Here is a 22,795-nt window from a genome sequence, read left to right as displayed (position 1 = left end):
GCTTTCTACTCTCTCCCACCCTCTTTTCTACAGCTTTGCTTAACATCTCAACCAGCCTAAATTTTCGACTCCAAATAATTACACATTATTATACATTAATTATCAAAATTACAAAAATGAAATAACACCAAATCCACCTCTACGCAGCGTTCCAGCTCGCAATCCCGATATTCCTTTTTCTGCTGCTCCTGACCATCCAGGCCCTGCCATGCGATCCGGCCCAAAAACGCTAAAAATTCACCTGCCGGCCCTCGGACTGCGCGCTGTGCCCGTTCGCCGCTTGCGAATACTCGCCCAAGCGCCAGAAATTCGCCTGCAAATGCGGGAATTCGAGCGGAAAATTTTGCGAAATTTGCCCCGAAAACGCACTTTTTGACGCAATTTTCGGCTGCTTCGTCGCGGAAAACTGCGGCAGAGGCCGCTTTAACGTCCGAAAAGGCCGCTGTGAGTGCGATAACGGCTACGGCGGAAAGGGGTGCGCGCAGTGTTCCAGAGGATTTGAAATGGTCGATTTAGAGGGCAGATAGGAAGGCTGGGCGTGTTTTGAGAGTGTGCGGTGCGAAATTGGGTTTAGGAAAGTCATTAGTGGCAATTAGCTGGTGTGCGAGCTTAATGCGTGCGAAAATGGCGTCGTTTGGGGCGATTTTTGTGTAGTCGGAAACTGAGTAAAAAATTAGAAATATTATTTATAACATATAATAATATAAATTTCTTTCCACTCTATTTTAAAGGCCAAAGTCTACTCCCTACTTTTAGTCTACACGGGTCAAAGATTGGTTTACAGACCTAACAAATGGCTGCGATCATAATGAGCGTTACCGCACTTGTGGACTTCTATGAGAAAACTGGTGGAGACAACTGGAAGGTTAAGCTCAACTGGATGGAACATCCGAATTACTGCCTCTGGTACGGCATTACTTGCGATAGCAAATTTAATGTTGTCGCGATAAAGATTCCTGGCAATAACCTCATTGGAACCATTCCCGCATCCCTCAGGAGCCTAGATCACCTCAGCGCCCTCATCCTTCCGAATAACAAGATCGCCAGCATCCACCCTGATGCCTTCTAGGACAAGGCTTTCTGCACTGTGGATCTCACCAAGAATAAGCTTACCGAAATTCCCACTTGCCTCACCACTGCATTTGGGCTCTTTGGCTTTAACAAGATTTCCAGTGTTCCTACCGGTCAAATCTCCAACATCGAAATGTCGTGCAACAAGCTTACTGGAAAGGTCGACCACACTAAGTTCCTTACTTCTGACTTCACTTGTAACGCTGTTGACTGCCAAGACGTTCTCCCACACGGTCACAGCTGTGGTAACCTCGTTTGCGGTCCGTGTGATATTTTTTAAGGTAAACCCAAGTGATATGCTATTAATTTCAGTTAAGAAAAATACAGAGTTTTATATAAAATTTAATTTTAAATATTATAAATATTAGCTTAAAATTATAAAACTCTAGTTGGAAAAATTAAGATTAGTTTTTTATGACATAAATTTGTCGAGTATATAATATAAATAATGTTCATTCAAACGTAATACTCGAAATATGAATTAAATTAATTATCTAATCTCAAATAATATTATAATTATACGAAATAAATTGATATTGTTAAAAAATAATAAATCGCCTTTTAGGTATCTAGTTATCAATCATATACATTTATAAAAATTTTCACTTCGTAAATGCCTAAAAATATTAAAGATCAAGCTTCTACCTCGTTTTCATTGGTATCACAGATGATGGGAGCTTCATTACTATCTATATCATTTATTACTTTCCAGATGGGAGCTGTACTTTCAGCAATAGTTTTCATTGGAGTATATATTTTCGTTTTATATTTGCTGAACATATTTACTGAGGCCGTTCACTATACACAATCACGTAGCTATATGGAAGTAACAACAAAAATATGTGGTAAGAAGATGGCAATTTTGCTTAATGTGTGTATCATTGTTTCATTTTATGGATTTTGTACAGGTTATGTCATTATTTCTGCAAACTCAGTTGTATCTTTTATTTAAAATGTTGGGAAGTATTCTTTTAACACATATCTTGCTAAAGCTCTTATAGCTTTTGTGTTGATCTTCCCACTTTGCCTAATAAAATCAATGGGGGTCCTGTCTAAAGTTTCTTCTATTTCTAGTTTTATCATTCTCATTACTGTAGTAAGTATTGTTGCCATATTTTTCGTTAAGTTAGATGCTCGTTAAATTTGTAAAGTTGATGGGAAAGATGTTTTATATAAAATCTAAGCTTTCCCTTAGTCCAGCCCTTTTATTACTATATTAACATTTTTGATGTATATTCCATCTATTTAGAGTAATTTTGGCTGTCATAATGGTATACCGTCTCTTTTGAATGATCTTAAAGGCCCTCCTATTTTCAAGAAGAAGATCCTCAAAGTTTCATTAGGAATAGCAATTACTGGTGCTTCTATATTCTATGCATTGGTTGGATATTTTGGCGCGGCAATGTTTGGTGACTAAATATAAAGCAATATTTTTATTAATTTCGCTAAATGTAATTTATTGTATTTTAATATCTTAGCCTTGCTTTATGCTATAGTTGTTATTATTTCATTCCCACTTGTAGTGTTTCCTATTAAAGAAACTCTATTATAAATTTTTGGACTTACTATGGATACAACAAAAGGATATTTAGTATCCGTCATTATTTCGTTCATTTTTGTTACATTAGCCTTCGCTTTAGCTGCTGTTTATGAAAATATCGTTGTTATTTTTGGTATATTTGCGTCACTTTCTGGATTTATCTATGTATTTTGTCTACCTATTATATTTGCAATTTAACTTCCGAGGCTAAGAGAATAAAATCGTCACCTAGATGAGGTGCCTGACTCAGAGCAAATGGTGGATCCTATCATTGTTCCTATTCTATCTAATTTCATGTCAGTTGATAGAGCTCGTGCACTGTCCATTAAAATGTTTGGCATGGATAACCCAGATTAAACGAATATTTCGGATACAGAGACAAAGTAAGATCGTGGTATATCTTTCTTGAAAACTCGTACAGTTTCAATCATAAATACTCCCGATGGACCTACGTATAGGCGTACTTTTTCATAAAATAGTAGCAATATAGTAGCTGATGCTGCAGCTGCCGTTTATGAAGCTTCAGAAGAGGGTTAGATTTAGCTTGCTATAGAAGAGGCACAGCCAGTTTATGAAACAAATACTAGTGATGAAAAGAAAGTTGATGTTAGTAAAGTTAGAAAATCCATTGGATGGACTGCAGTTGGAGTGTCTGCTATGGTTTGTACAGTTGGGGTAGTTATGAATGTTATCAATATGATTAACTCATTCAAGTGATAAAATTTATTTTAGCAATTAATGCAATCATATAATTTAAAAAGGTATCATGTACTTAAATTCATGAATTTTATTCATTAATGGTTATTAAAAGATTTATTCTAATCTTTTTACGAATAACTAAACGCATGATACTTAATTAAAATAGATAATTCACTAAATGTTCATTAATTAATCTATAACTCCATATTTTTATAAGAACCAAACTCCTACTAAAACTACCCCTATAAAAGCTAGAATTGTATCAATCATTTCCAATTTTGGTTTTCCATTCCACATCACTTCATTCTATACTACTCCATTTATATACTCAGGTTAAAGATCGATTTCAGTAAAAATCTTTTATAGAAATTCCTCTGGTTAACTTATAATATCTTTATACTTATCATCCTTCATTAAGCTTAATGAAGCCTTTGCAGCAAGCTTGCGTATTTTAAGTTCTGAATCTATGAGATTTCCTAGATTACTTTTAGATAGATATTCCACAGAATCTGCAAATTGTTGAAGATATATTTTCTAGTCCATTACATAATCTGGAGTTTCTGGAAGAAATTTTGGAACCTACTCTTTAAGGGATACTGCATACTCTTCTGGCTATTATGTAAGCAGTGGAAACAGTATTAATGCTATGGTTGGGTGTAGTTTGAATTACTTCAATAAATTCTCAATAGATAGATTTAGTTATTCCATTATGGTTATTTAGATAAATTATGTATAATATTAATATAATAAATAAAAACTTTTTTAATTAGACTATTATATAATATTAAACTATAACAACCCCTCCGCATCATTATCCGCAATGAAAATTGCTAAATAGCTTCTAGATGCTTCCCCGCATTCCCCACCTGCAGAATTGCTTTTAAATATCGCCAGAAGCACCCCATTTCTTCAGCTCACTCCGTTAAATGTCACACCGCAAACCCAGCTTTTTATCAATTTTGATCTGAACTGCACATCCCCGCATTTCTTAACGTGCGCTGCACGTTTCCTAAAACCTTACCAAGCGTAGGAATACGCCAAACCCGATATTTTACGTAAAATTTTATTTGCATTTTCAAATTAAAAAATCACACTTTTAGACTTATATTCGTATTCTTATATAATAGCGCTTTCATCCACTTCTAAACAGTCACAACCAGACCTTTCGAGCTCGATTTTTGACGAGAAAAACAACTTTTTCAAAGTCCGCGAATCGCTTTCCAACTCGCTCGAGATGACACTCCAAGTCTTCAAAACTGAGATAGGCGAGAAGCGGAAGACGAAGGAATTTTCGCAAATTTTCAGGATCTGCGAGGTCATCGAAATGGTGAATTTGATCCAAAAAATGGAACTTTCGCCGCAGGAAGAGCTAAATTTCGAGAATTTGGCCCTAAAATCGATTGGTTTGACCAGTTAAATTTTCGACGAAATCTACGAAAATGCGACTAATTAAGGAACGGAAATCTAAAATGTATGGGAGAACTCGGTTGACGACATCGATGAAGCCGGTTATATCAGATATATCGAGCAACTTAATGCGTCAAATCCTCATTATATCAGTTAATATGCTAATCAAAACTCCCACTCCACACCTGATCTCACCCTCCACGATTTGGCCCCAAAACCTCCAAAAATCAACCAGCAGCTCCAAATAACGCAAATTCTAGCCTCAATAGCCTCGATTCCTGTCATTAAGCTGTTTAACTACATCGAGCAAATTCGCCTCCTGAACGATGAGGTGAACAGCCAAAAGCTGGCAGTAAAACGCGAAATTCAGGCCCAGAAGCAGCAGTTGAAGCAGCTGACGGACCAGCAGGGCACGTATTTCGTGAACAACCAAATGCTCAGAAACGGCAAAATTTACAAGCAGTTTGAGGACCTGACGCCGTTAGAGCAGAACGAGATAAAATACCAGGCGACTGCTAATCTGTACAAGTACATATGCATGAAAAAGCAGCTGAAACTGCAGCAGTTCCAGCGCCTGTTCGAAAATCAGCTGAATGAGAAACTCGACCAACTGACATAAGACGATTTGCTTATAGCCTAAAATGAAATGAAAAATGAGCAAATTCAGCGGATTATGCTAAACGTGGAGCGGAACAATTAAATGCTCGAAACCAGCTCGAATACGGCGGATTCGTACGCCCTGCTGACCAAAACGGCTCAGATTCGGGACGCTGGAAACGCGATTTCGCTCGTTTCCCGGTCTCAGAAATATCAAAATTTGGTCAAAAAGCCGCAGATTTCGTCTACAAAGAGGGAGCAAAATTTGATGTAGCTGGACTTGAACTCGTACTTCTAGAGTATTTAAGAAACAGCGTTCTATGCACTAAGCCAAAATTTCAGCAGCAGCAACAAAATAAGAAACTGTGTTAACGTAATTTTACTTTGCAGGGCGCAGTTTGCGAGTTAGTTCTTTGGGGTCACGAAGTTTGATGATATTTTCGTCGAAATTGGAGCGAAAAATGATGCAAAATAAGTGGAAAATGATGATTACACTGGTGATTGCAACGTTTTGAGCAACAGCATGAGCCAGACTTTGACGATTAAAGAGAAGCTAAACTGCGAGAAAGTGGTTTTGCAGGATAGAAGCGGAAAATTGAATTCAATTCAGAATTAGTCGCCTGCAATTGATATCAGCAGCTACATTCCAAGCATGACGCAGAAGCCGAACAGCCAGATGCTGAATAGCGTTCATTTTGATATTCCAGACTCTCTGAGCGACTTCAAGCTCGTTTGCGACACCACTTTAACAGGCCAGCTTCACGTTATTTTCATGCAGTATTTGAGGTGGCTGAGCAACAAAAACAAGGTTAGTGAGCGCGAAAAAGCGATTGCTGAGCTGGAAAAATCTGAAAGAATTGAGAAATAAATTGTGCAATTACGACTTTTTACAAACTTTATTGGCAACATGTTCTTAAAAGGCGGAGATAACATTGGCTACATTGTTTATATAGCTAATTTTACCGAAATTCTATAGGAAATTGTAGTAGATCCCAGCAAGATTGTTTGTTTCGAGGATGACGAGATGGGTTTGCTGATAATCGCTTTATGGGCATTCCCGTTTTTTGATGACTATTTCTAGCTAATTAAGATCTGTTTGAAACCTGCATTGAATGCAAATCCCGTTATTTAGTAAGTTGTGAGGTAGATCATAAAGGACTTATATATTTACTCATAGACTGAGGGCGAAGATAGAGATTTGGGAAGGTTACTTTTCGAAGGCTAATGATATTATTTATTGTATAATATTAAGTATTTCATTCCACTCCTACCTAATCCAAAAAAATGACAGTTGCCGCTGTTATTGCTGATTCAGCTACAGTTTCTGGATTCTTATTGTCCGGAGCTGGATGCAGGGATGTTGAGGGTAGGTAGAACTTTCATGAGTTTACCTCGGAATCACCAAGGAATGATATATTAGAGGCGTTTAAGCAATTGAAGGCTAGAGATGATATTTCAGTAGTTTTTATCTCTAAGTTTTGTGCTGATAAAATTAGGGACGAGGTAGTTGCGTACAAAGGAGTTAAGCCAGTTGTCATGGAGATCCCATCAAAAGATGACGAATGATTACATTTATTATTATATGGTAATATAACTTTATTTAATTTTAATAATGAATTCTGATACAAAGAACCTGCTAAATTTAGCTGATAACTTAACATAGGCTATTTTGGGTGATATGTCATCAGCAAAATAAGGCAAAGTCAAGTTAATAGATAATAAATAAAAGTAAACTGAAAATGACGAAGAATTGTTAAAATAGATTTTTGACGAAGCATTTGACGAAGTAAAGATGATTTCTCAAGGTATTGACCATCAAGACTGCGTTTCAGTGTTAAGTGTAATTTAGTGAAACATAACTCTAAATATGTAATGTATTAATTATAATATAATATATATCTTCTAGTTTATTTAATAATGAAGGGAGTTGAGACTATAGGTGTTGTTGATTACAATGAGTAGGATTTCCATAAATTACATCTTTCTAATGGGATAAATTATAATTCGTATATGATTAAGGATAACAACGAAACTGTTATTATTGATACTGTACCTGAGTCATATTTTCATCAGTTTCTTATTAATATCTAGTATCACGCGTAACTATCAGATATTAAGCACATAATTATTAATCATGCGGAATAAGAATCATCTGGTAGCCTATTGCCTTTTTTACGAGTATTGGAGGATGCAACTATTTATTGTTCACATAAATGTGCTCAAACTTTAAAGTTTTTGTATCCAGATATTATATAGTTTAAATTTTAACTTATATCAAGACGGGAAACATTGAAACTAGGGGAATTAGAATTTAAGTTCATATAAATTCCATTGCTGCATTGGCCAGACTCAACAATGACGTATTATGTTAATAAACATATTCTATTTTCTAGCGATTTATTTTCATAAATCGGTGCAGAAACTGATTAAGCTTCAAAAACTATTTACGAGATTAAAAATGAATTGTCCGATTATGCTTAAAATATTTTTGGGTCATACAAGACTTTATTACTTGATAATCTTTAAAAATTTAAGGCAGTATCTTAAGATTTTGAATTATAAGATGAATTGTATACCATAAAATCTATTTTGCCAGCACATGGAATGTATCTCCATGGTGTAAATTATGTATAAGCAGCAATAGATGCATATACAGATGTGTGTTGTTCTATACCAAAAAATCCTTCAGTTCTTATCGCTTACGATACTCTTTATGGAAATAGTGTAAAATAAGCATAACTATTTTCTTAGTTTTTATCTTCAAAAGGAGTTATCGTACATATTCACTCTGTACGCACAACTCCATTGGCGTAAATTGCTTTTTCAATGAATTAATCATAAGGGCTTATAATTGGTTCTCCCGTTTTTAATTAAGATATAAGCCCTTTATTGGTAGAGTTACTCTATTTATTTTAATCTACAGATTCACTAGAGTATAAAATCAGCTATAGTTTTGGCTCTTACGGTTGGAATAAAGGCATATTGGAGCCAATTTTTAGAGATGAATTAAAAGGAGCAAATTGTCATTATTTAGGTCATGTAGAGTATAAAATGGGCTTAATAAAAGATAATACCGAGATTTAAAAAGTATGCGATTCATTTTATAAGAAATTAATAAACTTATGTGGTAAGACGTTTTAAACTTTAAAAGAAGAAGCCAGTAATTTTGAAACATCTGGTTAGTGAGTTGATTAATGTTTTTTTAAAACAAATAGTATTTTTTTAATTGGTATTAGCGTTTTGCTTGTTTAAATATAAGTGTATTATCTTCATAAAACTTTCATTCAATAAAAATTAAGGATAAATAATTTTAAAATTAAATTATCATGGAAATAAGAAAATTTAAAAAACCATATTTACTAACATATGATTCTATTTTTACATTAAAAATTCAAAAGATTTCAAATATACTTATAGTAACCTTTTTAGTCTATAAAAATAACTAATGAATTGATATTGGAAAAATATTCACATATAATGTTCATTATGCTAACAAATTTACTTAATCCTTAATATCTGCAATAACAATATCATCTAATAGTTATCTACATTACGCATGTCTGGTGTACGAACTCTTATGTAAAGCTTTATATCGATTAGATTTGATTTCCAGAGGAGTCAGTAACTTTCTTTAGGTGAATTTAATGCGTGTAGTATTAAGTTAAGATTTAGGCCCTTCTTTAGCACTACTTATTGCTAAAGTATAGTCTTCTATGTTATTAGAAGCAAACAATACTTTATGATATTTTGGTGCATTAATTACATTAAAAAATAATTACGGGTAATTACATGATGCCATTTGATCTTATATAACAAAAGGAGATTTCTGAAATTTAACCTTATTAATATAAAATTTATCTTAATTAAATGCAAACTTCATAATGGCATCTTTGTCAAGTCCTTAACGACATTCTTAATACATTTTATTGTTATTGCAACTCACTATTATATCGGAATATATAGAATTATTGAAATCTCTAAAATTTGTAAAAATGTATTCTATACATTTATTTCATTATATTAGAACAAGTTATGTTTTGATAATATATAATACTATATAATATTTAATACCATTCTAAATAATATAAATGATTAAAACTAAAACTTGGTAGTAATAAAGTAATGTGAATTTTATTTTTATTATTAATATATTAATACCAATAATAATAAAAGAAATGTTGATACATCTTATAGATTAACTTTTAATTTTGATATATAATAATATAATAACTCAGAAACGTTTCAAACTATAAAATCAACTTTATCTTGTAAAAACTCAATACTTTAAAGAAATTAATAATATTCTATTATGTTCCTAAGGAAATAATTATATTATGATTTATTATCGACTTTCATTTATGTTGGAATAATTTAGCTGTTATCTTATTTTTATATTATGTTTATTTAATTGTTTTAAGTCGTATTATCCGATATACTATGAAATATTTCGATATAATTAACAAAAAGCTCTAAGTTTCATTTGATTAAGGATTATAGATATAATAAATGATCGTTTTAGAAAAAAGGATAAATTTATTATTAGTTTTGTCAACATAATTTTATTAAAAATATCTTCATCGATTATGGAAAAGTGTAAAACTAAACGTAAAATTGAATACAGATAAACAATTAAGTTTACAAGATGAATATGGTTTTAAGATACTCGCTATATTAATATTTCTAATCCTCTTATTTCTTGAATAATTGATAAAGATCTTGAAAATTACTTTATATGTAAAGTTATGAGCCGCTTTAAATCATACTTCATTATAATTAAAGGATAGTAAAAGGAAGATAATGGAGTTAAATTAAATGTTATAAATTTCCTATCTTAGTATAACATAAATTCTTATATCTACATGATATACAGTCGACAATTTTAAATGTAAACTTTAGGCTAAATTATTTTCGTCTTAATAAAAATTGCTTATATAATTAGTTCATACATAGTATTTTTGATAATTTAACCTTAATTCCATCTAAGCCACTCAAAATTTGTATCACTTCAACCCCCATACTGCTAAAATGCATCTCTCATAATCTCCACTTAAGTCGCTTTTTAGTTCTTTGACAATATCCCCATCATAGCTCTTTTTGATAATTTAGTTTCGCATTCTGTCCCCGAAAATTGCTGTTAACCCTATCAATTCATCATCTTTTGTCCCAAGACCTTTTACAGTCAATTTTACGCATTTAGCTACCTATCGGAACATGTCATTTTTCGCATCAGATGCAGATATATAAGCCTCGTAATTTTTGCTAATATCACACTTAATTTTTTCGTTGATATCTGGATTTTACAGAATGAATTACTGATAAAATGAGAAATGTAAATTAGATAATACGTGAATTAAAGTTGACTCAAAACTAGATTTATCTAGCTCTTATCTTATCGTAAGAATATCAGAACTACAGTCTTCTTTTCTAGTTAAAAATGCAGGGCCGAGCTTTCCAAAATTTTATTCATAAAGTGATGCGAAATTTTATACTTTTAACAGGCATTCTGCATCTGGAGTCGAAATACAGAATGCCAACGTTGTAAGTAGAGTAGAAGGACGTTTAAATAATGTATTTAAAAGGTTTGCAAAAACTTGATATCTTGGTGTGAATAGCGCTAGAATGAGGTTCTCAAAATCTGATTTAAATGCCTTTTTGCTTTATTCAAAAAGAAGTTCCGAACCGTAAATAGATGCGATTTCCACACGTTCGTCTTAGTTAAATTTTGAAATCAATTCTATTAATTTAATGCTGTCCGGTATTTTCTAATTAAATATTTCCTTGAGTGTGTCAGCTGCATCTTAATATAGTTCTGGAAAAAGTGCCGGGGTTGGTCTGAAGAACTCCATTTTGAAGTTAAAAATTCCGCTAACTCAGAATAAATATATAATAATATTAAATAAACTAACCTTAAAATAGTTTATCAAGATATTTAATAATAATATATAATTTTAGTATTTCGTAAATGGTAAGAATTTCTTATCGAGAGCGACGTAGAAAGAGAACGCTTTCTTATTTTGAAAGAATGCAATAATCAAAAGAATATATACATCCTATATTTAATCCATGGAATTATACCCCAGTAAAGAGTAAAGGAACACCTGTGCTTTTAGCAGCATTACTGGCATCTTTTCCTTAGTTTTTATACTAGTTAACAAATACTTCAATATATTCATTTACTTCAACATTTGCAGCTTATTTTAAAGTAGAAATTGTAACTATTTAAATAATTTAACATTCTGAAAATATTGTATTCTGTATTGTAGGATTTCTTTCAAATAAATTACATGCAAGACTTTCAATACCAGGATGTTATATTTTAGGCTCATTTTTAATTGGAGTATCTTCAATGCTGATATTTTTTTCCACAAGCTTATATTTGCTTATATTTTTCAGAATATTTGCATCGTTTGGTTGCTCAATTATGTAAACAGCTACTACACCTATGCTTAATTTTATGGTTAAAGAAGGTAAGTTAGAGAGAGGTATGGCAGCTCATGATATTATTTAGTAATTTGCTAGTATCATTGCTATGATTGGTGGTGGTTTTTTAGCTTCAGAACATCCTATGTTTTTATTTGGGATTAGTGGAGCTTTAGGTATTGCACACTCAATATTAATGGGTTTTTTTATGCCAAGATTTAAAATTAATAAAGGGGCAAAAATTAATTTAATTAGCTTCTTTTTAGCTAGTTTTGGTATTTTATTTACTATTGTTGGTGCTGCATTTATAGCTATTGGAATTGGTAGTTTATGGTTATAAATAGTATTTTTTGTTTCAGGATTGATCCTCCTAGTTGGATTTTTTGTTTATGATGTGTAATACGCTTTGAATCATCATATTTATCCTGCTGAAATATTTAGTCCAAATGCAGTCAGATTTTTAAGTTGCATTTTCTTATTGGTTATGGCATAATAATCAGTTAGCTGGTTTTAACCATTAATTTGGCGTTTGGATTTTGGATTTTCATCCTAGGTTAGTGGTATTTTACAAAGTATTGTAGAGATTACAACTGCACTTCTGTATTTTATGTTTCCGTTTATAATAATTAAATTAACTAACAGACTTGTTATGTAGATCTTCAGTATAATACATATAGTTATTTTCACTATAGGAATTGTATTTTTGCTTAAATTCAATAATATTTATTCAATAGAGTGTTTTTATGCACTATCAAATATATCATTTGTTCAAATGTAGCTTTGTATATAAATCTATAATACTTATAGTATGGATAGAAAATATGCTTTTATTACAGGTTCTCTAGTTGCATTAGCATCGAAATTAGCGTGGTCACTCGGAACAGCTTTATTTACAACAGTATAGAGATATACAGGATACGATTTAGACTTAGTTTGTGCTATATGTGGTGGTATCTCTATATTTTTCATGATTTGTTGCTTTTTTGTAGCATCATTTTTGGATGTTTTTAAATGGGAAATGGGACGAATTGGATATAAATTTCAGATATAACATGAAGATAGTTTTGAAGATGATGAAGTAATGTAGGATATTATGAATGCAGTTAATCGTCTTAAAAATCGTAGTTTAACATTTGTTTTAAAGGATAAAGGATCATTAGTGCATGCTCTTGCTGGGATTGAAAGTTAAATTCAAAGCAGTGAGGAGGTAGGAGAAACTACTTGCTTAAGTAGTGAAATAAAGAGTAAATACGAAATTATGGATGTTAGTATTATTAGTATGACCAGTTCTGACTTATAATGAATTTACTAAATCACTCTAACAAAAATATTTTAACTTTACTATCAACAAGAATTTCAGGGCGCGAGAAAGAGGTTTGAAGGAATTTTTCATATAAATATTACCAATTTTACGTAGTTAAGAACCAAAGAAAACGGTTCCTAATTGGTGAAGTAACTCCATGTTTTTTGTGTAAATATTTATAAAGCTATGAAAGTTCTGACTAAGATTTGGTTATGTTGTAATTTTTAGTTTAAGTCTATATTTAAAACGTAAACTAAGTCTAGAATCTGCTATTTCTGCCAGTTGACTCAATAACTAGAAGATCTGCCATTTATATGTTTATTTTACATGAGTTTTAAAGTCAATACATGTATTATCTATTATTCAATATGAATAATATTAAAGAATTAAATAGAGTTAAGTAATAAATTAATAAATATTATATTATAAATTAGCATATAAAATTAGTATTAGTATATTATAATACCTTAATATACAAAATATTATAATTCCACTTCAAAATCTTAATGTTTGGAAATACACCTTTACCATAAACTAATGATCATAATGAGCATATACTACCATAACCTCCAATTAATGCATAGTGCATGTTAGCTGATTCTAAAACAAGATCAGTTGATTTAGCTAGAAGAATAATAATTGAGATTGCATAGTCTTCAGCTCGCACAAAAGATGGTGAAGTATGTATAGGAAAGGAAGATATTTTAAAAATTACTAACAAACGTAGGTTATATGATGTTACTGGGCCATTAGAAGCTATGGGGCTTATTTAGTCTACAAAAATAAATATAATTTGGATTGGCTGTCGAGTTGGTGCATTCAATTTTGTACCATAACATACTAGAAACTCTAATTTTATCGGCAATAATGCAGAGTTTTTAAAGAAATTTGGAAGAAAAACAGATCTTAATATTCCTCAAAGCACAGATTTATTACCCGCTCCACCGTTACCTAAAAGATAACGAAAGCATATATCAGCTGAAAATGACCAAAAAGAAAAACTTAAATTCCTTGCGAAGCGAAAATAATTACTTCTTAATGAACTAGATGAGAAAAAGTAAATACTTATGAAAGGAGATTAATATTTAGATTATGAAGAATTATGCAGAGGTTGCGAAATTTACTTCAACAAAACAAATGCCAATTCTGCATTACCAAACTTATTTATAGTATCAGGACACTGTATTTTAGATAAGTTAGAAACTAAACAGTGTAATTTATAATCTAATACGGAGCATCCTAGACTCTAAGAGAAGGTTATTTATTAATTTAAAAGTATTTAAGGTCCTTTAGATCTCCATTACATAGACAATTAATTAAATACAATCTCTCCTTAGGCAGCTCTACGGTCTGCTATATTACGCCCTTCTGATATGTTAGACAATATTGTTGTCTTTAACTCTCCTGATTTAAGAGGATCTCGGCCTAGTATGTTCGAAACCCCTGCATTAGATGCATTGAAATTTGGTGAAGTATTTGAAATGAGTGATTGATATATAAATCAGTACGACTCATCTATAGTCTAATTTGAAAAATTAATATTAAGTTGGTTGCCTTGCTATTCCAATCGGCTATTAGACCCAATAGCTGATTGTTAATCAAAAACTGAAACAAAATCATACGCAAACGGATTATTTAATTACGCTGGTTTCTGGATCAAAGATTCATAAATTGAAGTATTTTTTGCATATGATATCGATTAGTCTAAAGTAGATGATTTAATTTCTTAAGCTAATTATTGCGATTGATAAACTAATGGATATATTTTATCTGATTCTTCTTCAAACTGGAGATCTGGTTTAGAATTTTGAACTATTTGTAACTTTTGCTCTGGTTCAAGCTGCGAAGTTGAGTTACCCATTAATAAAACATAAAAATATTTAATTATATATAATTTATATGTTTGAAAAAACTAGGAAGGTTAGTACAATTATAATTTAAAATGAAACCATTAATTATCATTCCTGGAATTTTTGGGAACATTCTAAGAAACGAACATTAAGCTGTTTGGGCAGTTGACAGGACATATTAGATTATGAAATGGAAGAAACTATTAATTAATTACCTAGGTGGTTATATAGATAAGGAGTTTAAATTTAACTCTTGGACTGGAGCACATATTGTCCCAGAAGTTGGTATTAAAGCAATTGATAGATTAATGCATTCTAAATTAGCTAAATGGCTTGGCGTTACGTAACTAGACTATTTTGATATCTTAATAAAAAAGCTATTAAAAATGGGTTACGTTGAAGGTAAGTCATTGTTTATTTACACTTATGATTTTAGATAAACATTATTATCAGAATAATAACTAGATAGATTCGATCAATACCTGTAAGATATCCCAAAGAGTCCGATTATCTTAGCACATTCAATGGGTGGGTTAGTAGTAAAGTATTATTAACATTTACGGCCAAATTGGTACAAATAATTTTAAAAAGTAATATCAGTTTGTGTTCCTTTTGATGGTATAAATGGTTTGGGGCTACTTGTACCAACAGCTGGATATGATTTTAATAATAAATTTCTAGAGGATGCTACTAGAATGATCTGGGCTTAATCTGGAATGACAGCTGCATTACTTCCTTCCCCAGATAATTCTAAAATTACTTAATGTGTGTACATTAAAAAAATTAAATATAAGTAACCAAAATATAAATAGACTGAGAACATTGGTCTATGGTTAAAAGTTTAAATAGTTAACAATGACCCTAATTCAGCATTATTACAAATTTTGTAATACATTAAAAAACATCCTGAATCAGTTTAGTATGATATCTAATATTGGATATCTAGATTCAAAAGTAGATTTCCTACAAGAATAAAAATACCATACATTCTACCATGCAGACATTTAAGTTATCACCATAGTTTACATGTAACTGACTCTGAATTTTTTAAGCCTATAATTCATGATAATCTAGTGTTTATAAAAGATGAGTTATGGGAATGGGAGCAATTCATCATGTGGGGGCCATCCGAAAAATATAAATATCCAGAATTTCGAAACCAAATTACCCCAAACCTAAATATTATAACATCCACATATAATAAATTTATGAATGATTGCTATATAAATAAATCTAACAATGTGCCTTGGATTGCAAAACAGTATTCTTTACTAGATTTATACGACAATTTAACCCCTGAAAAAACTATTGAAAGTCTTGTATTCGGTATAAATAAAGAATTGTATGATGCCCATTACTTCGCACGAAAGAAAGAAATAAGCTATCCATTAGATTATATACATAAATCAATAATTTGTACAGGAATACCTACTCCTGTTTCTTGTTACTATTCACAACCGATCTATGACTACTAGGAAATTATGAATAGAATACCTATTCCAATATATGGAGACGGCGATGGCTCAGTCACAGCCACAAGCTAATCAGCTGATGACGTTCCAAATACGTAGTATTATATAAGTTAAAATACAATGCACAAAGATGGGGTGAGAAATAGTTAATGTATTGAATAAATCTAAGAATGGTTATAGGAACTGTAGTGAATATAGATATTTGAGTACTAAAAATTTCGGAATTCGTAAAAAGGTGATTTATAGACTCAGCTACAAAAGGAATCAGCGTTAGCTTCATCTTTCCACCGCTCCGGCTGAGAAGCAAAGGAATGGAAAAGTGAAAGGAAACTGAAATCACGATGAAGTTATTTTATATATCACAACAATACAAGCGAGAATAAGGGCACATATGAATGTAAAAATAGGCCAAAGATTATTTTTGGAGTGGTACGATAATAAAGCTTCCTCGTTCTTTAAATCTCTATAGTGACGTTTTAAAGCAAAATATGCATTCATGCGTATTTCCAGTTCCTATGACAATGAATCACGCATAAAATGCATTGTGTCAATATTAGTTCTTATAGCAAAATCTGTCTTATCTGTCATAAATTGGAAGGAAAAATAAATTATTTATAACGGTACAATATTCACAATTAAGTAAATTACTTATATTAATATTATATATTTAATATATTTTAATATTAAAAATTTCATGTATATTTAATAAAATATAGTTTTATGTTAGAAACTTCACATCCGCTAAAAATGTCAGCAAATAATATTTTCCGTTTTACGGGTGATCTTCTACATGCAGCATCACATGGTATACTAATAGAAAAAATAAGGTCAAGTGGCTCATGTACAGGTATATCTCTCAAAACTCAATTATTGTATGGTATCGTTTTTTCCTCTCGCTATTTTGATTTATTATGGAATTTTGGATCTTTATATAATACAATTCTAAAAATTTATTACTTAGCTACTACATTTTATACCATCTACTTGATTGCTTTTAAACATGCTGATACTTACGAATAATAGTTAGATAAACTTCCTCTTTGGACAATTGTTGTACCAAGCGTTTTATTTTCATTAATATTCACCAAGAAGTATAGAGTTTTCGAAATATTTTGGACCTTCTCTCTTATTATCGAAAGTATGACGCTTTTACCTCAGTTTTTAATGTTACAAAAAAGTAGTTCTATTTAAAGTTTTAGCTAAAGCTATGTTGTAGTATTAGGTCTTTATAGAGCATTTTATATCCTTAATTGGATTTATAGAGCAATTAAAGGTGTCAATGTTGGTTTTGTCGTTTGGACTACTGGTATTATTTAGGTAGCAATGTTCAGCGAATTTTTCTACTACTGGATAAAGGCTAAACTTCAAGGCGAGTAAATGTAATTACCAAAATGATTTACATAATTCTCACTTAGACTTTCCCCTTAACTTATTTATTGTCGCTCCTACTGGCTCTAAGTAGTCAAATCCACTATGTCTTATTGTCGATTTTCGCTCAGTTTAACTATCAAATAAACACACCCTAGTAAGAACTTTTCGTTCACCACTACAGTTCCTAGTAACTCTTAAACTAGGTAAATTCTTTTCTTCAATTTCCTCATTTCTTGTATAAATTAGAGTATTTTCAATTTTTTCAGGTCTGTATGTAAAAACCAAATTATCAACGCCACCTGGTTGTAAATCCACAATTGATAGATTAATATTTCCAGACTCATAGTAATTTGTATTACTAACAGATGAGTTTAAGCCTGCGATGGATAATTAGTTTGTAGCTTAAGAATTGTTGGAATTTTTAAGCTCCAACCTTTCTGCCTCTAGTTTTTCCATTTATTCTTTGCTTAGCAGACGCATTGACTCTAAATATCTATTATATATCTTTTCTCGTGAATTTCTATGTGCTGCTTTCATAGCCTCAATTTTAGTCCTAATTAGACTTGCCATCGAATACAGTTTTTCGTGTGTTGTTACAATGGTGTGCAGGTCTTCCTAGTTTGATTTATCTGTCTTTTTCTAATCTAAGAGTGAATTTTTCGTTGTAGCTTTTATCACAGAATTCGTAATAGCATTCTTTGTGAGAGATAAAGCATTTTTCTGTTTATTAAGTTGCATCATCTCAGTCATAGTCTAATCAGGTGCTTCACCATTAACATCATCAATAACTGATAAATCTGTGTTACTTTTAATTTAGTTTTCTAGAGAGTGCAAATTTTGCTTAATTTTCGAAACTCTGTCCTATAAATCTTTTTTAATATGTGGAGGTGAGTTGAGATTATTTTATAAATTAAAGACGGTTTATTAAGCAACTTTAAGGGCATCTAGCTGTCGTTCGTAATAGTTAACATTGTATTTATGATCTGCATCTACATTAGATGTATCATTTACATAACTTGCTACACGTTCATCTTTAATAACATGTTCAATTGGAATATAGTTTTCTGCAAACTTTCTTATGTGTTCTTCTAGTTCAGCAATTTTTGCTTCTAATTATTTCATATTCTCTTTTAACTCTTAATTCTATTACTACAACTAATCATTTTCCAGACATTTGATATCCAGAGAATTTTATAACTACGTAATTTTGTTTTTAAATTCTTTTTCAGAATTCTATCTTTCAGGAGACAAGACAACTCTTTACTACTAAGGAGAATTGGTCCCATATCGCTCCTAAACTTTCTTTATGACCTCATTTAAATTTTTAGCCTTTTAGACACTACCTTTAGGTGCTTTTAGCAGCTAGTTAACAGAAGGTGAAAGTGATCTCGAGTTATTCTAATTTATTTCGTTAAAATCATCTTCTAAAATCCCCTAAATATTGCTGCTATCTTCTCCAATCAGATTCACTAAGTCAACCTGCGGCCGAGTGGACTATTTTACTAGATTTTTAGACGAATTTTTCCCAATTTTTAAATTAGCCTACGAGCTCGCTCTGTTAGTATTCTGCGACATGCTGGTGACAGTCGAGAGGCGGTCAAATGACTGCATTTTGCTGGATTCGTCGTACACAGAGTATATTCCCCTGTGGAAGTTAGGCGACGACTAATTCACCTTGCTCAAAAGATAGAATTCCGCGCTCACCTGCACCTCCTTATCGAACCCACCTTAAATTTGCTAAAACATGCCAGAACCTGGCCTAGAACGGTCCAATTGCTGCCAAGACTGGCTCCGTTCATCTGTGATTTTGGCCATGTTCTTGGCCAGCTGCGCCTTCAGCCGCTTGATCTCCTTGTCCTTGTCCACAATTTGCTCTGAAAACACCGAATTCCGGTCCGATTGCTCGTTTAACTAGTTTTAAAGCTCCTTCAGCTGGTGCTAATTCGCAAAATTGCTCTATACGTTCAAGTTTACGACAGAAACTTGAAACTCTTGGAGCTGATTTTCGAGATTTTCCTTCTGCTTTTTCTCGGTTTGGAGCGAAATTTGGAGCGTTTTGAGACTTTCGGCGGATTCTAAATATTTAGCTTTAAATCGCTCCAATTCGTCTTATTTCGACAAGAAATTTTCGTCAGAAACTGCACATTGGCCTTTCAGGTCCTCAAGATTCTGCGCCGAAGCAGATTTTTCGGTCTACAAGGCTTAAATTTGCGCGTTTAAAGCGCTGAATTGGGCCGCAAATTTCTCGCGTAAATCGGCCTCTAAATCCGTGCGAAGCTGGTCCGGATTCACTGCTGCCTGCGCCGCAGCGCTTAAATCGTCATTTTTGGTGTGCAATTCGTTGAATTCAGCCACCAGCTGAAGGTACTAGTCTGACTATTTTTCGATTATAGTATCTTTTTCGCTTAATTATGAATGCAAATCAAAATTGACTTTTCGCTCCTATTGCAATTATAAGTCCAACTCGTCGTTTTTGTTCTTGTATTCGCTCATAATCTGCACCTGCGAGTTGACCATGTTGGCCTGCGACCTGGCGGTTTCCAGCTGGTTCATGGACTGTATATAGCGCTGCTGCAGCTCCTGGTATTGCCGCGAGAGGGTGTTTGAGGGGATTTTTTCGTGTTCCTGTTGTGTTTTCTGTGATTTGTCCTGGTTATCTCCCTGGTACATGTCGCCAATCGACTGCTGCTGGTGTTTCTGCTCCCGTAGGAACTGCGATGTCGTGGAGATGACCTGCGCTAGTCGCGTGAGCTGGCTCTCCAGCCGCGCGAGGCTGCGCTCGTGCAACCCGTTGACACCCCGCAGCGTCTCGAGCTCTGCGCCGATCTAGAACTTTTCAAGCTCCAGCGCGTCAGCCCGGGCAGTCTGCTCCCGCACGACTTTGGCCGCGAAGGTACCGATGTCCCTTGCGATTTAAGCGAAAACGTCTCCTTTGATGTCCTGCGCAGCGGCGCCGAAGAAGGGTTCGAAAATTGGCAGCACCGATTTCGGCACCTCGTGATCCGTCGCCGGGTCGCAGCACAGCTGCTCCTCGAAGAGCACGTAGAGGAGCCGGCCGTCAATTTGTGTTTTGAGTCGCTCAAGTTATGCAGTGAGGTTCTGTGTATACTGTGTTGCTAGCGTCTGCGACAGTAGCGCTAGCTCCGTGTCGTAGGTCGGAATCGGAGATGTGAACATTTTTTTTTTGCAATTTGAAGTATAATTTATATATTAACGCATAATAATAATAATAATAATAATAATAATAATAATAATAATAATAATAATAATAATAATAATAATAATAATAATAATAATAATAATAATAATAATAATAATAGTAAAAGTTCGATAAATGGAGTGGGGAATATTTCGAAACTAAACCCTAGCAAACTATAAAATCTGATTAGGGATAAAATAAGTATAAAATATCGTGTAAGTTGAAATAATGAATTAATTTAAGCATGGCATGACTCTGAAATAGTCAGAAGTGATTGATAATGCGTTTAATTTAGAACGAAGATATATAGACATCGCTTACTTGCAGAATAGCAAGCCGATGAAGAGCTCGTAGTTGTTTTCATCGTTTCCAAAGATACTGATGGCAGATAGCGTACAGAAAAAGAAGAAGACGGCGACTACCACGAGCTCTCCATATTCTATGATGTTAACCGCTCATGGTTATCCGAAGAAAAGTAGTGAGCGAAAGTTTCTCACAGAAACAGAGCTAGATGAAGTAAACAATATTTCTAATAAATTAACTAAATTCAATCTGGTAAAGCAGATAAAAGTGAAGCACAAAGCACTTAAACATAACTAAAATTTGGTTACAGGTTTGATTCCATTGATAAAGTACAAGAAATTTTGAGTGAAGTATTTAGGATTTGTCGCCTGATTTTACTAATTTTCAATTCACTCCACTTTCGACGAAACAGCCTTGCACATCCTCTTCTCCTGTTTCACCTTCTCCCGCATAAGATACAACTCGTTGTTTTTCTCGTAAACCTCGAGTCTGATCTTGTCATTTAGCCGCTTTTCTTCCTTAATTTTTCGGTCCAGAACTTGAATTAGTTGCTTCTCACTATTTTATTACAAAAATACAGCCATTTCGTCGATTTTCTTGTGTGTGTCTCTGATTTTCTGCTTCAAATCGTAATTCTGGGACTCAAAACTAGCGATTTACTACTGAAAGTAGCTAACATCGTTCTGGGTCGCCTATGGAGGCCTTGGTTTGGTTAAGTTATCGAATTCTTCCATCAAAATTAGCTTCTCAGTCTTCGCGTTCTCGTAAACCTCCTTGAGCTGATTGTAGATTTTAACTTCCTTTTAAATTTGCAGTTTTAAGAGCTAAATATGCTACTGGTCCTAGTATTCTGCCTGATTTGTATTTTTAAGCTTGTTGTTGAGCTCGTTCTCGATCCTTTTCGCGCGCACCTCGCGGTCGCGAACTGTGTAATTTTAGTATTATGCATTAGCATAAGATTGTTCTAAATAAGCTTGTTCACGCGATGTTAGCGGCGTATTATTTTCTAGCTTTTCGGAGAGGTCTTAGACATATACCTGCGACATTTTTACACAATAAATGAGCGGAACATAACTAATAATTATATATAATAATAACTATATTTACTAAAATCAAAATTTTGCGCGGTTAATAGTTGCTCACTAATTAAAATTGTTGATTATAGTATAGTTATAAGGTGATACTAGTAGATAAAGATAAACTAAAGAAGATATCAGAAAGCAAGTCATTCATTATCATAAACGTACATATACGTGCTTTTATTTAACAGTTCTGTGGTATGATCTTCGTTGGCTTTAAACTGCTCTACCTTTATTTTTTCTTGTCTTTCTACAGCATCATAGATGTGTTTATTTGGCATTGGTGAACTACGAGCACTTCTTCTAACCTAAGTATCCTTGTTGAAATGCTAATTATCTTCAAAAATAATTCTATTTGGCAATATTTAGGGAGAACGAGTCTGTTCTAAGCTTTATGACCCGATTTAACTAGAAGATAGATCCATTAATACAACATATGTATGGTAATATAATAATATATTTTATTTTATTAGAGTGGAATGAA

At 32.7% G+C, this 22,795-nt stretch overlaps 21 protein-coding genes across 21 annotated transcripts; 12 read left to right on the top strand and 9 right to left on the bottom strand. All coding sequences in view use genetic code 6, as the record gives it.

Annotated features, from left to right (window-relative positions):
* Positions 1-116: 116 nt before the first annotated feature.
* On the top strand, positions 117-665 carry SS50377_26402 (Cysteine-rich membrane protein 2; the record flags this gene model as incomplete). Its single annotated transcript, XM_067910210.1, has 1 exon — positions 117-665. One exon carries the CDS (start codon positions 117-119, stop codon positions 663-665), a length of 549 nt encoding a protein of 182 aa, XP_067762966.1.
* A 128-nt stretch (positions 666-793) lies between these two features.
* Positions 794-1,366, top strand: SS50377_26401 (Leucine-rich repeat protein; the record flags this gene model as incomplete). Its single annotated transcript, XM_067910209.1, has 1 exon — positions 794-1,366. The coding sequence occupies one exon, from the start codon at positions 794-796 to the stop codon at positions 1,364-1,366; it is 573 nt and encodes a 190-aa protein (XP_067762965.1).
* Positions 1,367-1,684: 318 nt separating this feature from the next.
* On the top strand, positions 1,685-3,328 carry SS50377_26400 (Amino acid transporter family protein; the record flags this gene model as incomplete). Its single annotated transcript, XM_067910208.1, has 1 exon — positions 1,685-3,328. One exon carries the CDS (start codon positions 1,685-1,687, stop codon positions 3,326-3,328), a length of 1,644 nt encoding a protein of 547 aa, XP_067762964.1.
* Positions 3,329-3,481: 153 nt separating this feature from the next.
* Positions 3,482-4,018, bottom strand: SS50377_26399 (uncharacterized protein; the record flags this gene model as incomplete). Its single annotated transcript, XM_067910207.1, has 1 exon — positions 3,482-4,018. The coding sequence occupies one exon, from the start codon at positions 4,016-4,018 to the stop codon at positions 3,482-3,484; it is 537 nt and encodes a 178-aa protein (XP_067762963.1).
* A 112-nt stretch (positions 4,019-4,130) lies between these two features.
* On the top strand, positions 4,131-6,542 carry SS50377_26398 (uncharacterized protein; the record flags this gene model as incomplete). The annotated part of the gene is made up of 1 exon (XM_067910206.1): positions 4,131-6,542. One exon carries the CDS (start codon positions 4,131-4,133, stop codon positions 6,540-6,542), a length of 2,412 nt encoding a protein of 803 aa, XP_067762962.1.
* A 56-nt stretch (positions 6,543-6,598) lies between these two features.
* On the top strand, positions 6,599-6,880 carry SS50377_26397 (V-type proton ATPase subunit F; the record flags this gene model as incomplete). The annotated part of the gene is made up of 1 exon (XM_067910205.1): positions 6,599-6,880. One exon carries the CDS (start codon positions 6,599-6,601, stop codon positions 6,878-6,880), a length of 282 nt encoding a protein of 93 aa, XP_067762961.1.
* A 46-nt stretch (positions 6,881-6,926) lies between these two features.
* On the top strand, positions 6,927-7,166 carry SS50377_26396 (uncharacterized protein; the record flags this gene model as incomplete). Its single annotated transcript, XM_067910204.1, has 1 exon — positions 6,927-7,166. The coding sequence occupies one exon, from the start codon at positions 6,927-6,929 to the stop codon at positions 7,164-7,166; it is 240 nt and encodes a 79-aa protein (XP_067762960.1).
* A 65-nt stretch (positions 7,167-7,231) lies between these two features.
* Positions 7,232-8,500, top strand: SS50377_26395 (A-type flavoprotein 7; the record flags this gene model as incomplete). Its single annotated transcript, XM_067910203.1, has 1 exon — positions 7,232-8,500. One exon carries the CDS (start codon positions 7,232-7,234, stop codon positions 8,498-8,500), a length of 1,269 nt encoding a protein of 422 aa, XP_067762959.1.
* Positions 8,501-8,795: 295 nt separating this feature from the next.
* SS50377_26394 (uncharacterized protein) lies at positions 8,796-9,236 on the bottom strand (the record flags this gene model as incomplete). The annotated part of the gene is made up of 1 exon (XM_067910202.1): positions 8,796-9,236. The coding sequence occupies one exon, from the start codon at positions 9,234-9,236 to the stop codon at positions 8,796-8,798; it is 441 nt and encodes a 146-aa protein (XP_067762958.1).
* Positions 9,237-10,314: 1,078 nt separating this feature from the next.
* SS50377_26393 (Annexin) lies at positions 10,315-11,160 on the bottom strand (the record flags this gene model as incomplete). The annotated part of the gene is made up of 1 exon (XM_067910201.1): positions 10,315-11,160. The coding sequence occupies one exon, from the start codon at positions 11,158-11,160 to the stop codon at positions 10,315-10,317; it is 846 nt and encodes a 281-aa protein (XP_067762957.1).
* A 116-nt stretch (positions 11,161-11,276) lies between these two features.
* SS50377_26392 (Major facilitator superfamily protein) lies at positions 11,277-13,037 on the top strand (the record flags this gene model as incomplete). The annotated part of the gene is made up of 1 exon (XM_067910200.1): positions 11,277-13,037. The coding sequence occupies one exon, from the start codon at positions 11,277-11,279 to the stop codon at positions 13,035-13,037; it is 1,761 nt and encodes a 586-aa protein (XP_067762956.1).
* Positions 13,038-13,047: 10 nt separating this feature from the next.
* Positions 13,048-13,347, bottom strand: SS50377_26391 (uncharacterized protein; the record flags this gene model as incomplete). Its single annotated transcript, XM_067910199.1, has 1 exon — positions 13,048-13,347. One exon carries the CDS (start codon positions 13,345-13,347, stop codon positions 13,048-13,050), a length of 300 nt encoding a protein of 99 aa, XP_067762955.1.
* A 196-nt stretch (positions 13,348-13,543) lies between these two features.
* SS50377_26390 (uncharacterized protein) lies at positions 13,544-14,530 on the top strand (the record flags this gene model as incomplete). The annotated part of the gene is made up of 1 exon (XM_067910198.1): positions 13,544-14,530. One exon carries the CDS (start codon positions 13,544-13,546, stop codon positions 14,528-14,530), a length of 987 nt encoding a protein of 328 aa, XP_067762954.1.
* An 8-nt stretch (positions 14,531-14,538) lies between these two features.
* SS50377_26389 (uncharacterized protein) lies at positions 14,539-14,898 on the bottom strand (the record flags this gene model as incomplete). The annotated part of the gene is made up of 1 exon (XM_067910197.1): positions 14,539-14,898. One exon carries the CDS (start codon positions 14,896-14,898, stop codon positions 14,539-14,541), a length of 360 nt encoding a protein of 119 aa, XP_067762953.1.
* Positions 14,899-14,979: 81 nt separating this feature from the next.
* Positions 14,980-16,551, top strand: SS50377_26388 (Lecithin-cholesterol acyltransferase; the record flags this gene model as incomplete). The annotated part of the gene is made up of 1 exon (XM_067910196.1): positions 14,980-16,551. One exon carries the CDS (start codon positions 14,980-14,982, stop codon positions 16,549-16,551), a length of 1,572 nt encoding a protein of 523 aa, XP_067762952.1.
* Positions 16,552-16,695: 144 nt separating this feature from the next.
* SS50377_26387 (uncharacterized protein) lies at positions 16,696-16,947 on the bottom strand (the record flags this gene model as incomplete). Its single annotated transcript, XM_067910195.1, has 1 exon — positions 16,696-16,947. One exon carries the CDS (start codon positions 16,945-16,947, stop codon positions 16,696-16,698), a length of 252 nt encoding a protein of 83 aa, XP_067762951.1.
* A 159-nt stretch (positions 16,948-17,106) lies between these two features.
* On the top strand, positions 17,107-17,754 carry SS50377_26386 (ER lumen protein retaining receptor; the record flags this gene model as incomplete). The annotated part of the gene is made up of 1 exon (XM_067910194.1): positions 17,107-17,754. The coding sequence occupies one exon, from the start codon at positions 17,107-17,109 to the stop codon at positions 17,752-17,754; it is 648 nt and encodes a 215-aa protein (XP_067762950.1).
* Positions 17,755-17,766: 12 nt separating this feature from the next.
* SS50377_26385 (uncharacterized protein) lies at positions 17,767-20,907 on the bottom strand (the record flags this gene model as incomplete). The annotated part of the gene is made up of 1 exon (XM_067910193.1): positions 17,767-20,907. The coding sequence occupies one exon, from the start codon at positions 20,905-20,907 to the stop codon at positions 17,767-17,769; it is 3,141 nt and encodes a 1,046-aa protein (XP_067762949.1).
* A 250-nt stretch (positions 20,908-21,157) lies between these two features.
* Positions 21,158-21,577, top strand: SS50377_26384 (uncharacterized protein; the record flags this gene model as incomplete). The annotated part of the gene is made up of 1 exon (XM_067910192.1): positions 21,158-21,577. One exon carries the CDS (start codon positions 21,158-21,160, stop codon positions 21,575-21,577), a length of 420 nt encoding a protein of 139 aa, XP_067762948.1.
* Positions 21,578-21,621: 44 nt separating this feature from the next.
* On the bottom strand, positions 21,622-22,278 carry SS50377_26383 (uncharacterized protein; the record flags this gene model as incomplete). Its single annotated transcript, XM_067910191.1, has 1 exon — positions 21,622-22,278. The coding sequence occupies one exon, from the start codon at positions 22,276-22,278 to the stop codon at positions 21,622-21,624; it is 657 nt and encodes a 218-aa protein (XP_067762947.1).
* Positions 22,279-22,457: 179 nt separating this feature from the next.
* On the bottom strand, positions 22,458-22,736 carry SS50377_26382 (uncharacterized protein; the record flags this gene model as incomplete). Its single annotated transcript, XM_067910190.1, has 1 exon — positions 22,458-22,736. One exon carries the CDS (start codon positions 22,734-22,736, stop codon positions 22,458-22,460), a length of 279 nt encoding a protein of 92 aa, XP_067762946.1.
* Positions 22,737-22,795: the final 59 nt, after the last annotated feature.

This window comes from Spironucleus salmonicida, chromosome 6 (assembly GCF_000497125.1).
Source record: "Spironucleus salmonicida strain ATCC 50377 chromosome 6, whole genome shotgun sequence".
Taxonomy (NCBI): domain Eukaryota; phylum Fornicata; order Diplomonadida; family Hexamitidae; genus Spironucleus; species Spironucleus salmonicida.
Note: the sequence above shows the minus strand (reverse complement) of the source record. Positions and strands in the feature narration are given on the sequence as shown.